At 43.8% G+C, this 15511-nt stretch overlaps 1 protein-coding gene across 1 annotated transcript in view; it reads right to left on the bottom strand.

The window, feature by feature from the left end:
* Positions 1 to 9752, bottom strand: part of SKAP1 (src kinase associated phosphoprotein 1) — a 281531-nt gene extending 271779 nt beyond the window's left edge. The window contains exon 1 of the mRNA XM_086687094.1: positions 9545 to 9752. Coding sequence (XP_086543220.1) covers positions 9545 to 9590 — 46 coding nt within the window. The 5' untranslated portion in view covers positions 9591 to 9752. The remainder of the gene's footprint in view (positions 1 to 9544) is intronic.
* Positions 9753 to 15511: the final 5759 nt, after the last annotated feature.

The following is a 15511-nucleotide window of genomic DNA, read 5'->3' as shown; positions in this document are numbered from 1 at the left end:
CATGAGTTCGAGCCCTGCATTGGGCTCTGTGCTGACAGATCAGAGCCTGGAGCCTGCTTCAGACTCTGTGTCTCCCTCTCCTTCTGCCCCTCCCCTGCTCACACTCTGTCTCTCTCTCTCTCAAAAAGATGAATAAATATTAAAAAATAGTTTTTAATAAATAAAAAACAACACAAAATAAAACAAACAAAAAGAGGTATTTTCAGTAGCTAAATACCCCAGCATTCTCCATATATTTGAGTTATAAGGTACACTACCTTAATTAATTCCAACTCAACTACAATATTGGTTTGCATAAGTAAAAATATGTGTCACAGGACACATTTTAGCAAAGCTCCTACTATGTGAATAAACACCTTATTTCCTTGTATCATACTAACATTAGAATGTCAACAATGTTAGGAGGAGACCCTAGATGAGAATTTAAGTAACCCATAAATGATTTTATCAAACCCATCAGCTTTCAGTAAAGCTCGCTCTCTGGATGTTAAGACCACTTTGTTCCTGAGCCCACATCTGTCCTATCTTCCATGTAAAAGCTGGATAGTAAAATTAAGCAGTGGAACTCAAAGACTCCAAACCTGAAAAGCCATCTGTTAGAATCATCTAACCTATAATGCAGCACTGACAAACCGGAAAAGCAAGCAATGAACTTGGAAACACAGGGGAAATAAATATGAATAAATGTAGCAGAAATTATAGGATTTCTGTAGGGTGTAATGGCTTATGACGTGAAAAAATGAGATCTATGATAGTTATGTCAATATGTTAAGATTCTCAGATGATGGTAAAACTTGAAACTTATCTTATTTTTCCAATATTTAAAGTGACTGAAAATTGTTTAAGTATTACAAGTATATAATGAGGAAAAAATGTTATTATCTTAATTGGTGGCACCAAAATTCCTCTCAGAGAGACAACTGTCACCGTTTGGAAAAGTAACTTGTTTCTCTGCGTGGGTGTTGGGGGGGGAGCCTAAAAAATTCAACAGACAGCTAAACTATCTTTTCAGTTGGCCAGGGAAATAGAGTTGTTGTTGTTGTCTTTTTCTTTTTTCTTTTTGGTTTTGTTCCAGATAGGATAAAGGGAGAAAGTGCCTATGAGAAAGCACAGGCTGAGAACTACATCAGGTGAAGGGTCAGAGGGCACTCTCTGATGACTGGGGTGGCAAAGATTTAGGAATAGGGATGCTTAATATTCAAATTGAAATAATTTGCTTTACTGCTATGTAAACCCCTCATCCCTCCTCCTGTTCCCCCTAAAATTCCAGTGATGTCTTCTACAATTGCAGGGGCTTCACATGAGTAGGCTTTTGTGGAAACTGAGGAAAAGGGTCTATCTAGGCCAGGGTTTCTCAATCTTGCACTACTGACATTTGGGGTTGTATGATTCTTTGCTTGTGGGGCTGTCCTATGCATTGTAGGAAGTTTAGCATCAGGCCTGGTCTCTACCCACTAGATTCCATAGCACCTCCCCAGTTGCAACAACAAAAAACGTGTCCATGTGTTGCCAAAAGTCCCCTGAGAAACAAAATCATCCGATTTGGGAACCAAAAGTTTACGCCTACATGACTCAGGGCTGTTAAGAGCCTGGAAGGAAAAGTACCCTGAGAATGCATGCTCCTTGAGAATTATTAGGATTTTGAGGAGACGTCTGGGCTTCCACAGGGAATAGATCATGCCTAGAGTTCAAAAGGTCAGGGCAGCCCACCCAACACCTAGGGTATACCCACAATGAAGCTCAAATATTTCTACCTATTAAAAAAATGTTTTTTTAAAAAACAAAAAGGAAGAAGAGGAAGAGTAAACCTTTCTTTTTTTTCTACTGAGAAGTAATGCAAAAGTACTATTTTACAAACACAAACACACACACACACAGCATTCTACAACAAGGTAAGGAGCCCATATTTTTCCTAAGTTAACAATGAAGCTAATATCTCTCCTTCTTCCATAAATTTTCTCATAGAATGATCACTGGACTCTAATCTAAGGCAGGATAGAAATGGAGGAGACTCGGAAAGAACCCCTACAAACTTCCCCTAATTTAGAGAGGCAAGGGTGAATCACCGACATAGGTAAAAGGCCACACCTCAGAGCTTTCCTATAAAGAGGCAAAAGCAAACAAAACAAAACAAACTAAACCAAAAAAATCAATAAGACTTTCTCTAAGGAAATAATTTTTTTTTAATTTACCAAATATTTATATGATGTTTAGTCCACGCCAGACACTATTGTAAGTTCTTTTCAAATATTAATTCCTTTGTTCCCCATGTAAATTCTATGAGATAGGTACTATTATGATTCCCATTTTACAGATGAGCAAACTGAGACCCAAATTCAACCAGGTAGTAAGAAAGTGGCAGAGTCAGGATTTGAATTTAGGCAAACTAAACACACACACACACACACACACACACACACACACACACACACACAAAACCATACAGGACCTGTGAGAAAACACTCAAATTCAAAGAGAAAAGATCATCTTGAAAAACTAGAAAAAAATGCCTTCCTCTGAAGTAGATTTATTATTTAAAAAAAAATTTTTAATGTGTCTTTATTTTTGAGAGATATAGAGAGACAGAGCATGATCAGAGAGGGGGCAGAGAGAGAGGGAGACACAGAATCAAAAGCAGGCTCCAGGCTCTGAGCTGTCAGCACAGAGCCGGACATGGTGTTCAAACTCATAGACTGTGAGATCATGACTTGAGCCAAAGTTGGATGCTTAACTGACTGAGTCACCCAGGGGCCCCAAGTAGATTTATTACTAAAGAACAGATGTATAGAAAATTTCTAATTTGTATTCTCAAAAACATCCAAAAACTCAGATCTATAAGCCAGAGCTTTGCAGATGTAATGACAAGGAAACAATGAGTGATAAGGAAAAAATACATGGAAATTTTTTTTTTTAATTGAATGCTGAATTTAAAATCATGATGAAGTCAGTGACAGATAGAACAATAAAAAAGGTGAATTGGAGACAGTAGTTTAAGGTTTAATATATATCTTAACGTATACTCCAATGTGACAAAATAAAGCAAATGGAGCAGAAGTAGTGATAACAGAAAACTTCCCCAAGTTAAAGACCTGAGTCTACAGGTCAAAATGGTTCATTACAAACTGAGAAAAGTTATTTTAAAAATCTAAAACTTTGACACTATCTAGTGACATTTCTGAGAGCAAAGAAAAACATCCTATAAACATCTAGGCAGAGGGTGGGAGAAATGGGCTACAAAAGAAATACATCAGGCTGGCATCAGACTTCTCCTCCACAAAACTGAAGGCCAGAAGATAATGGGATACTTCTAGAGAGTGAATTAGTAGGAAGGGGAAGAAATGGGCAGAGTGCAAGTCTAGAACTTTCTGTACACACGTAAGTTTAAAATTTTTTTTAATGTTTTTTTTTAATGTTTATTTATTTTTGAAGAAGAGAGACAGAATGCAAGCGAGGGAGGGGCAGAGACAGAGGGAGACACAGAATTCGAGGCAGGCTCCAGGCTCTGAGCTGTCAGCACAAAGCCTGACGCGGGGCTCCAACTTACAAACCACGAGATCATGACCTGAGCCGAAGTCGGATGCTTAACCGACTGAGCCACCCAGGCGCCCCTACACACCTAAGTTTATATGAAACTAGATAGACACATTCTTGGACATGCAGGGGATAAGGAAGTGTAGTATCAAAGAACCCTTCCTGAGGGGTGCCTGGGTGGCTCAGTCGGCTCAGTCTGACCTCGGCTCAGATTGTGATCTCACTGCTCACAGGGCCAAGCCCCACATCGGGCTCTGTGCTGACAGCTCAGAGCCTGGAGCCTACCTCAAATTCTGTGTCTCCCTCTGTCTCTGCCCCTCCCTCGCTTGCATTCTGTCTCTCTTCTTCTTCAAAAAAAATAAACATTAAAAAAAGATTTTTTTTTAAAGGAACGCTTCTTGAGAAATTCACCCAGTATTATATTCTAGATCATCATCTACTAGGGCCTTATGCACTGTCCAATCCAGTAGCCAGCATGGCTACTGAGCAGCTGAAATGTAGCTAGCGCAATTGAGGAACCGAAATTTTTAATTTAATTTAAACGTAAATAGCCACCTATGGCTAGTGGCCACCATATTAGCCCAGTCTAAATATCTAAGAGAGATAAAATTAAAAGTTCAAGAATGAAAAAACCATGGTACAAAAAGTAAGCAATGAGCAAATCAAAGGGAAAAAACAGTATTATATCTATGGTTTAAAAATATTATGCAAATGTCAGAAAATAATTATTGTAATATACATAATAAAATATTAGCAATTCTGAGTCTAAAATCTCAGATTATATCAGGAATTTCACATTTCACCTGAGAGGAAAGAGCCAAAAGAAAAGATTCATTCTTAGTGTTGCTAAATCAAAGGGACATGGTGCTTTTTTTTAAGCCATAAGAGAAAAAATATCAGTGGAATAACACCTGAATATATAACTTCTAGATCACTGGCAAGAAAAAAATAATTTTAATGATCTGAGAAAATTCTCAAGAGACCTTAGGAATTGAAAGACTGTAAGTGGAAAGATCACTATATAAAACTATCCACACACTATGTCCCAACTTTTAAAGTACGTACATACAATAAAAGCTGACAGAAATACATGGAACTTTAACAATTGTTGACCATGGGTGACTGTGTATCATTGTGTGTGTTCTAAATTTTCTACAATGAGCATTATTACCTTTATAATCAGAGAAAATTTTAACATGGAAAAAGAAGAATGGTTAGATCTCACCTGCCGGTAGTCTCTCCTATCTAGAAGACAACCCGGTATCACAAATTAAGCAAAAAAGACTCTTGAGCAGCCAAATGCATGTCACAAAGTCTACACCTAAAGATTTGGGTACTGTGTTCATCTAAAGAGCCCTTCATACTACACATCTCAATCCCAACAAGCTTGATTCCCTCATATTCCAGTAGCAGTATGGCTCCAGACACACTGAGAGCAATGTAAAGTGATAGACCCGAACTTGCAGTAGGAAAAAAGTGACAAAAATAAAAATAGAAAACAGATGTTGACCTTCACAAGGCAGTCCGGGGGCAATTGGGACAAAAACAGCCCTAAACAACTCAATATGTTTCCACAAAGTTTGATAACCTATATTCACTATAACAACTCTTGAGTTACAGATTGGCTAGTTGAGGAAGTGAGAAAGTGAGGAAGTGAGAAAAATTCCAAATACATTTTAGAAAAAGATTGATCACAAATTTTATGATAAAAAGTTAGAGTGCTTCATTAAAGAGAATCAAACTATCAAGAGTAACTCACTCTTACCAGTTCCACAGAGTTGGAATTTTACTGTACTGAAAAGAATTTTAGGGTTGGTTGCATCGACCAAAACAAATCTGGAGAACAATCTAGAAGGAAATGATTAATTACTATTTCTTTCCAAGGAAGTTTAAAAATTAGTAACCATAGGCATATCAGAATTAGTGTTCACACAGCAGTTGCTACTAAATGCAGCTGGGATGTGGATGTTGTTTTGGCTTTACTCCACATTCCCAGCAGGATCTAGGTACCTTGTAGGTAGTTGGCACCTATTAGCTCTTAGGGTAAAATCAGTAGGTCCCATTCCATCACACACGGCACATTTTGAACTGAAGAAATAAATATATATTCAACCTCCTTCATACTTGCCTCTTGTGCTTCTTACTTCAAAAGCAGGGATAGAAAGACAAGGAAGAAACTGATTATGTTTATATCTATGGAGCAAAGATTATGCAAACTGCCAGCACACCATTGTTTTTGTTTTCAGTATGGTTATCACAAAACAAAAACAAAAAGATAGCTTCTACATCTCAAGCCTGATTATTTGAAAACAGACCTGAATATTTCCTCCTCTTTCAATAAGGCAGTAAACAAACACTTTTCATTTTACTTATCTGTAAGGTACTTATTTGCTGATATGGACTAGTTACAATTTCTATAAGAGAGCTTGACAGAGTCTGAGGAGGCTATTTCCTGAGTTACTCTAAAAGTACTCTCGCTGCTTTAACATTTGCCAAAACTCCAAGAAAGCATTAAAAAAAAAAAAAATCCCCACCCTCCACACACCCCCAGAGCTAACAAGAGAAAAACATAATCATAACCTCAGTTAATGGTCCTTTAGCACTCTGACCACTCTGACATCTGCAAGCTTCTTTTTGTCTTTTGTTTGTCCCTTTTTCTTTTAAAGAATGCTACTGGGGCACCTGGGTGGCTCAGTCGGTTGAGCTTCCACCTTTGGCTCAGGTCATGATCTCACGGTTCATGAGTTTGAGCCCCGCGTCGGGCTCTGTGCTGACAGCTCGGAGCCTGGAGCCTGCTTCGGATTCTGTGTCTCCCTTTCTCTCTGACCCTCCCCCCGTTCATGCTCTGTCTGTCTCTGTCTCAAAAATAAATAAACATTAAAAAAAAAATTAAAGAACGCTACTGATTGTTTATCTGATTAACAAAAGTTAATACATGGTCATTGTCGCAATTCCAACAACATGAAGGTGTATGAAATAAAAGTAATGATCTCTGTCTCCCCCACCTTCTTATTCCCCTCCCAAAGAAACCAATGCTAACAGGTAGGTGTATATTCTTACTTCTTCCTAGGCTTACAAAATAATACATAATATATGGGAGGGAGGGCATGGTTCACCTTTTTGTTCTCAAACAAAACCAGATCATACATGTTATTGTGCGCCTTGCTTTTAGTCTTAAACCTATGGACATTTTCCAAGCCAATATATACAGATACAGTACATTCTTTTTAATGGCTGCAAAATATTCCATAAGATGGATAATTCATTCATACCATCGCCCCACCTTTCCCAACTCATGGACATTCGAGATGGATCCTTGTACGCATACCTCCTGTCCTTTAATTTCAGTAATACAGATTCCCAGAAGTTGAGTTTTTGGGTCAAATGAAACATTTCCAAATGTTTAAAATTTTATCCTTAAACAAAATTAATTGTAGACCTTCAGCATTTCTGTTCCCTTCTTCCTTATACAAAATTTTGGCATAAACCTTTCATAATGCTTTGCATATTTTATTTTTAAAAGCACACACATTATGTCAAAAAATGCCCCTGTCATTTATGCTAGTGTAGTTATAAATAAATAAATGTTTAAGTTATGGCTGTGATGGCCAGCATTAAATCACCGTGCAAATGCTTATGCCTTGGTTTATGAAAGTAGTAATTCATTGTGGAAACCCCACCACCACAGCCATGTGGCAGCACTAAAGTGGCAGCTCTCTCACCCTGTGACTCTCTCCACTGAGTGACAATATAGAGATCAGGACCTACATATTTTCGAATTGTCAACAGTTAACCTTAAAAAGTGTGTGTGGGAGGGGCCAGAGAAGGGGGGAGACAAGTACACAGTAACAGACAATAAATTGATAGCCATTATGGGTTTCTAATATCCACAAATTATTTGCAGTACAATGAATAATTCTACTGGTCTACACCAGAGACTGTATTCCATAAAAAACAAAATCTAAAAAAAAATAATAAAAAAATTTAAAAAAATCTATAACATATATGTTGCTATGATTCCATGAACCTTTCAAAAACATAGCCTTCAAACATTTTTCAATAGAATTATTGGTTGGTTGGAATCCCACTTTTATCTTTTTTCCCCTCTAGTTCAGATTCAGATTCCACTTGCAAACTTAAAAAAAAAAGGCCTTAAAGAAATACATTAACCAACGAAGCTCCTTAAAATTTAATCTCAGACTCCTCTGTATATTCTAAAGATGCAAGCACCAACAGACATTGTTAAGACACAGCAAGTTTGATACAGAAGTATGTGACATGCAATTAATCTCCATTCATACCCTGCTCTACTTGTCAGCAAACAAAGGTTCTGCTTTAGAAGGAGATCTGAAGACTTCAATTAAAAACAGTCAGCTAACAAGAAAATAATCTAAGCTAAAGGAAGGTGGCAGGTGCAGAAATGAGTTGTTTACCAAAGTGTCAGTTTTGAACAATAAAGAACTGCACATCAAAAATGTTGAAGGAGTGGATTTCACTGCAAGCCTCTGAAAATAAAAAAGGAATTTTCTACTAAGGCTGCACACAGAACAGAAGTATAGTTTAATGAGCTTGTAAAATAGGTTTTCTCTCATCAAATGACAGATACCAATAAAAAGAATCACTTTATATTTTTTAATGCAAGGGCAGAATTAAACTTTTCGCCACAGTTCCTTGTCTCCCAGGAACCACACTCACAGCCTTTCTTTATACTTAACATCGAATATTCAACCAACAACAGAGGGAAAGGCTGGATTGCTTCTTCTCAGACACCCAGATGATGCTATTTTAGCCTATAAATACTTTTTTACTCTGAAAGTTTAGATTTACTCAGGTCATAAGTAAAGTGGATTTTGGAAGCTTCACCTTAAAAGAAATACCTAGTTGACAGCTTTTACATAGAAGCAATCCAGAATGGAAACAGTGCTACAAACAGAGACCAAAAGGACTGCCAAATATTTGATTAGGAGGCATTTATACCAAGATAACAAGGTAATGGAGATATAAAACCAATTAAATTGAGAGAAACTGGAAAAAAAAAAAAATACTCCTTGCCAAAAGTCTGACCTGCCCAAAGCAGGCCATCTGTTAAATATGTGTCAAAAATGTCACTCGGATGCCAAAAGGCTTAATTCCGAGTAGTTTCCTCCTGGGGCCCTTATGCAAGCACAGATTCCAGGCCTCTGTCCTTCCAGGAAGGTCAGTTACAGGGAAGCAAGTTTCTTGCACGAGAAAAAGTGTGAATGGAGCAGGTGATATTTCGAGTGTTAAGAAGGATGTGTCGAGTGTTGCTGAGTATGACCTTAACTCTTAAAAGGACTGCTTAGGAACGATAGTTTGAAGGTACACACCCTAGGATGGGGCATTTCTAGAAAAGTCAGAAATGTCATACTGCGTGTCAGCCTGCCCTGGGTGGGCAGCAAGACCTCCCCCACCCCCACCCCACCCTGCCCCAGAAGTCTGCAGGCTGGCAGAGGGAAGCACGGGCTTTGGGCGCAGGCAAAACTCCCATTAACCCCCAGGCCTTGGCCGACAGCAACCCACGAGCCCCTCGCACCCCCCTGAGAGCCTCAGGGAGCTCTGAGCAGGAGGGTGAGGGACTTCGGGGCTGGGGAGGGAGGAAGAAGGCAAAGCCCCACAGGCCCGGTGGTGGGGGTCTGTCCCCAGGAGACCGGGAACGTGAGGAGCGCCCCTGAGGACCTGGCTGGAAGGTGGTTCGGAAGCCTGGGAGGTTACGTGGAGGAGTGGAGACGCCTCGAGGAAAAAGAGAATGTGGAACTGAGCGGGGCGAATGGGACCCTGAGCGGGCAGAATGAAAATGTGGCTCTGCAGAGTTGAGGGTTCTAGAAGCCCTGAGGCTCTAGAAGGTGGAGGGTGATGGAGCTGCAAAGAGAGGCCGGCCTTGGGAGCCTCTGGCGTCCCGGGTGGGGGCCTCCAGCTCCGCACCAGAGGGACTCCCCCGGGGGGGGGGGGGGGGGGCGGCGGGAGGGGGACTGGGGCTGGGCCAGGGCGTTACCTTCCATGAGCCAACGGATCTCCTCGGGGAGGGCGACGGCCTGCATTTGGCCGGGCGGTGAGGAGGCCAGAGTGTGAGACGGGAGAGGGGCCGTGAAGGCCTGGTGCCAAGGCGGGCGGGCTGGCGGGCGGCGGTCGCCCGGCGGAGGCACCTGTACCTCTGTCTCTGCCGCCGCCTCCCGGCCTGGCCGCAGGGCGGGGCCGCGGGCCCGGGGCGCGCTCAGGAAGTGGCGCGCGCGGCGGGCGGGGGGCGCGCCCCGGGCGGTGGGGGCGGGGGGGGGGGCGGACACCTGTGCGCGGGTGCACGCGCCACTCCCGGGGCGCTCTCAGGTGGAAGACCTGGGGGCGGGGGGGGGGCCGCCGCACAGGCAAAGCCCCACCAGCACAAAAGACTCAACCCAAAGGAACCTGGTCTCCTGGGAGACTTTCTATCCTCAGCCCTGGACAGTTGCCCTCAAGGGACAGGCTTAAAAGCCACGGTGGTGCCCGAAACGGGGCGCGGAGAGGCAGAATCCCAGGAGAGCCGTCCTCTCCCAGCCCAGCAGCAGCAAGCAATTCCCGATCCAGCTCGCACTTCCACGCCCAGGAAACCAGGGCAGAACGTTCACTATCTCAGGCAAACCGGATGTCTAAAGGGAATGGCCGTAGGTCCCAATAAATAATGCAAAGCCACCAACATTTAGGAGAAGCAGAGGCAGGGCTGCAGCAGATACAGGGAGCCCTGTGTCCCTTCCTCCCTGAGGCTAAAAGGATGTGAGGAAGGGGAGGGGCAATCTGGAGAGAAGGGTGAGGGAGAGGGGAACCAAGCCTTTTCCCTCTAAGGGAGGGGGGGGGAGTGAAAGACCACAGAAAACGTGTTCTCCTGCCTTCATCCGAAGTACAGTGGGGGTCAGTGTCCTGGTTGTGACACGGTACTGTAATATTGCAAGATGTTACCACTGAGGGAAACAGGGTAAGCGGTAGACAGGATCACTCTATCATCTCTTTGAACTTTTGTGAGTCTCAGCGATCGCAGAATAGTTTTGTGGGGGTTTTAAAGCACAATACCCCCCAAACCAAGAGCACACTGTATACACTGTATGTTAGCTAACTTGACGATAAATTATATATTAAAAAAATAAAGTACGATAAACCCAGTGCCATGAAGGTAGAAAGTGCCATGAGCGGTAAAAGGAGGAACACTAATATAAAAAAAAAAAAAAAAAAAAAAAAAGGAGGGAAGTGTGGGTGCATGTGTGTTTAATGGTGCATGTGGCATTCGAGATGGGCTCTGAACATACCTGACTTTGAAGGGGCAGGAGGGCTTTCCAGGTGGAAAGACCAGAGTAAACAAAGAGGGAAAAACCTTTTGTTTGAGGAACAGCTAATAACCCTTTTACCAGACAGTGTAGGGAAATTGTGGTTGTCGAGAAAACTTGAAGTTTTATTGTGAAGACACTTGAAAGTCAGAATGAGGATTTTGAACTCCGCTGAGTGTGCACTTGGGAGACATTGACAAATTCTGAGCTGGTGAGCAACCTACCTGTGTAGTGTATGATCCTACACATCTCACTTTACCTCTACCGTTTTCCTTCTTTCTAAAACATGAAGTCTCTAGTCTCAGACTCTGCCTACAGAACGTGTGGGGAGGATTGGGAGCAGTAAGAGGACACGAGGAAGATGGGTGAGGTGGTTTTGACAGCCTCAGGGGAAATAATGACGGAATTGTGAATAGGGGGACGGGAGCCACAAGGAGAAACTGTCCAGAAGGATGTGGGGTAGCACTGCCTGGCATAGTTTCCCAAGGTTGGGGGCTTGATCCTTTAAGGAGTGCAGTGGCTTCGAGCCATTTTTACGCGTCCACATCCGGCAATCTGAAGAGGAATGGTTTGGGGATCACATGACCCACCCACAAGTTGCAGCAAACTGGACTGGGGTTGGGGGGACACAGGCTGGCAAGTCTCTGGGGACTCTAGCTCCCGCTGCTCTTCCTTCTCGCTCTGGAAAAGTTAACCACAAGCAGGCCGCTTCCTCCAGGCTCTGGAGCAAATACCAGGTCCCTGTTCGGGCATTTTTATCATACTGCTCCTTCTATAAAATTGTAGCTGCTCTGGAACCCTTTTTGAGTACTTACGACGTGTTAAAAGGCAAGGGAGGATATATGGGAACTCTCAGTAGTATCACCATAATTTTTCTCTAAATCTGAAACTGTTCTAAAAAAAAAAAAAAAAAAAGGCAAGGGAAAACAAAGTCCCTCCTGTATGTAACTCCAGCACTTTGCCTTTGCTTTCCCTCTCAGCAGTGGGAGGAAATCTGACAACCTTTCCCACTTCTTCAAGGATGTTTATAAATGCTAATATAGGCTACAAGCTAATGAGTCATTTGGGGAAGAGCAATGAACCCAGGTAATCTTACGACCTCCCAGGCCTTCACTGCCTGGCTTACTTCTACCAAAGGAGGCAGCAGAAACTCGAGGCATAGGTATTCTACATCCATTCTGGGTCTTAGAGAGACAGGGGGAGAGGGAGGTGCAGAGTTGGGTAGGGTGCGGTGGGTGACTGGCAGATTGCAATACGGCATTGTCATGTTGCATCAAGGTTCCTCGTTGCAGACAGAAACCTGCCTCCACACATGAGCGCGGCCCCTCCTTAATCATCTGAGGACCCTGGTTCAGCAGTCAGCCTCACTCCTAATGACATTCTGTTAAATGGACAAATTCCTTTGAAGCCTTGTCCTTCTTTGAAATCCAATTTCGCAAGAAGCCAGATCTGATTGGGGGTAGCCATGGAAACCACACCGAGGAGTCTTTGAGAAGGTGGAGAGAGGCAAGGCAAAACGTGATAGTCAAGAGTCCTTTACTGCTCTGTCGGAAATATCAAAGGGATCTGGAGAGGTTGGCAGCCGGCGAGTCCCTGCCCGGGGCCTGTTCTGTGTGGCTGGGTACCATGTGGCTGTCCTGGAAGTAAGCAGCCAGCTGTCTCCTCACACAGGCAGGGGGATGGAGCAGAATACACAAACCCCAGATCTGTCGGCCTCCCTCTTCTTCCCCTCCCCCAGCCCCAATTCCAGCAAGATCTTAGCATCCCCTTCGAAGCTGCCTGCCCCTTAAAGGCAAACAACAAAAGAATGACAAGGTCAAAATACAAGGCCCCAACAGATAAGAGGTCCTTTGGAGCAGAGGCCACGAAATTAATCTGAAATTCCTTGTAATTAGATAAGATAAGGCTATCTAAAGAGATGCATAGCAGCCAGGAATGGACTCCAGCCGCACAACATGCAGAGAATATACCTCCTGGTCCACTGGGGCCCCTCACACACTGTCAGCAGACAGAAGACACACAAAACAGGGCCCATGCCAGCCTCTGGGCTGCTCGGAGATGCCGTCTACATGTTCTCATGCCAGGTGGGCACTCACTAAATATGCAGCCATGGGGTGTCCAGGGGACTCAATCAGGAAGAAACAAAAGCATCTGGCACCCAGAATGGCATGGGGTGGGACTACAAGCAAAGCAGGAGCCGGCTGGCATCGCGCCACCCTGGCTGAAATGGGTCTGGAGAGGAGGCTGGGGAGGGCAGGCTTTTGGACTTTATTCCGAGCTGGTTATTGATCCCTGGATGCTGGGTCACGACACACGGCCGAGCTGACGTCTGCCCTGTGGATGCGCGGCTGCCGCATCTCAGCCCCTCGGTCCCAACCCCATCAACCGGGTTTATTGACTCTTTTATTGACGATGCTGGGGCCTAATGAGGACAAGAGCTGCACACTTCATTAAGGGCTGTGGAAGGAGAGATGATGCATCCTGCCCAGTGCCAAGAAGCAGTCTCACCACGTGCTTTGCAAGGCCCTGGACACCCAGCCTCCTGCCACCCCTAAGGAGCCGGACACGAGGTGTTCACTTAGGCTCATCACTTCAGTGGCCTTAAAATGCAAAGTGTCTACCACTTGCCAGAAGCCATGCTCTTAGTAATTAGCCAACCTCGTGACTTAGGAGGGACCTACGTCCACACTCACCCAAAAGCACTTTGATGGTCTCCCTTGCCAGTTCACACTCCTAAATTCTCTGCACCCACACATACGATAAAATAAGCAGATTCTCGTGTCATATCAGGGAACATTCTCAAAGCAGGTTCTCAATGATGTGCAGGCTCAGAACAGAACACAGGACTATTAAAACTCAAAAGGATCTTCAAGTGATCAAATTCAAGATGAGGAACAGACCCAGCGCTCTGCCCATGGCCACTCAGCTCACTAGGGACTGCGCTGGCATTAGAATCCTGGTTCTTTAGCACTGATCCAAAGCTCTTGTAGACTGAACTCCTGAGGTGAATAATTACAGTCAGGGATCACAGAAACACTTGTCTGGGAAGCCATGGTTGTTGGGCTCCCTCCATCTAAATAGTAACAGTTCTTTCTTTGTTCTTTATCTTATCTTTCTATCACTCCCCCCTCTTATTATTTTTTTGCCCTATTCCCCAGTCCCCCCCCCTTTTTTTTTTTTTTGGTGTCTTCTTGGCCTATCCCTTAGACCATATTAGACATCCCCCGTGGGCACTGCTGAGCCCAGCAGAAACCCTAAAGACCAAAGAGGTTGCTGACTCTGACATTCTCTGTCTTTGATTGGCTCTCTTGGGGATCCGAAGTGGAGGGGGGCACAGAGAATGTGTCAGCTGTAGCCAGATGAGGCTGTGTACTCTCTGAGTGAGATGTGCAGGCAATCTAACGGGGTTAGTCTGCATGGGAGGCAGGTGGGGTTCACAGACATGATAACTTTGGGAAATTATACAGAAGGAGTAACCATTTCTTTGAGGGTGATTAAGGAGATTGAAGGTAAATAGCAGAGGGATAGCAATTTTTTTGAAATTTTTTAAATGTTTATTTATTTTTGAGACAGAGCGTGAACAGGGGAGGGGCAGAGAGAGAGAGGGAGACACAGAATCTGAAACAGGCTCCAGGCTCTGAGCTGTCAGCACAGAGCCTGACGTGGGGCTCGAACCCATGAACCATGAGATCATGACCTGAGCCGAAGTCAGACACCCACCTGACTGAGCCACCCGGCGCCCCACAGAGGGATAGCAATTTTTTTTTTTAATTTTTTTTTCAACATTTATTTATTTTTGGGACAGAGAGAGACAGAGCATGAACGGGGGAGGGGCAGAGAGAGAGGGAGACACAGAATCGGAAACAGGCTCCAGGCTCTGAGCCATCAGCCCAGAGCCCGACGCGGGGCTCGAACTCACGGACCGCGAGATCGTGACCTGGCTGAAGTCGGAGGCTCAACCGACTGCGCCACCCAGGCACCCCGGGATAGCAATTTTTTAAGGTTGAACAGGCTTTCTTTGGTTTCCTTCCATCTGTTATTTCAAAGGGTGAAAGTTTAAACCCTCTAAGCCCCTTCCTTTATTTCTGCTCTTTCTTCTCCCTCACTTTATTACAGATCTTAGAATTCAAGATAGAGGTAGGGAGAATCAAGGTGAGAGAAGAGGCGGTTGTTTAGAATCTGATAGAAGGCTCTGGCCTGCGTGGCACATATGCACACATGCTTTGGAAGAATAACTCACACGAAGAGGAGCTGATATAATCTGACCAGAATCGCCTGTATTCACAATTACCAACAGAAGCACTACCTGGAGTCAGAGATAATGCCAGCAAGGGCTGATTATTTCAGTGTAAGAAAGTGGGTAAAAACACCTTTCCCTAATGGACATCCTATATGTAATGACCTTCGGATCCCCAAAATATGTTTTTTCCTTGCTCTCAGAATTGCGTCAGTGACAATTTTGGTTTTTTTCCTTTCTAAATGTCTGTTCCCAAACATCCTTGGGCTTCCCTCCTGGCAGCATTTTCTGATCACGTAAACCACACTCTCCTTCATATACAAGACCACACTCTTAGTTTTACTGCAAAACAAAACAAAACAAAATGAACAAAATCTTTCCTTCAACCCTGCTCCTTTCTCTAAATCTCATCTTTTCTTTTCCTTTCTTTCCC

The sequence above is a fragment of the Puma concolor genome, chromosome E1 (genome assembly GCF_028749965.1).
Source record: "Puma concolor isolate L17-30 chromosome E1, mPumCon1.1.hap2, whole genome shotgun sequence".
Classification (NCBI taxonomy): domain Eukaryota; kingdom Metazoa; phylum Chordata; class Mammalia; order Carnivora; family Felidae; genus Puma; species Puma concolor.
This window is presented reverse-complemented; position numbering and strand designations above follow the sequence as displayed.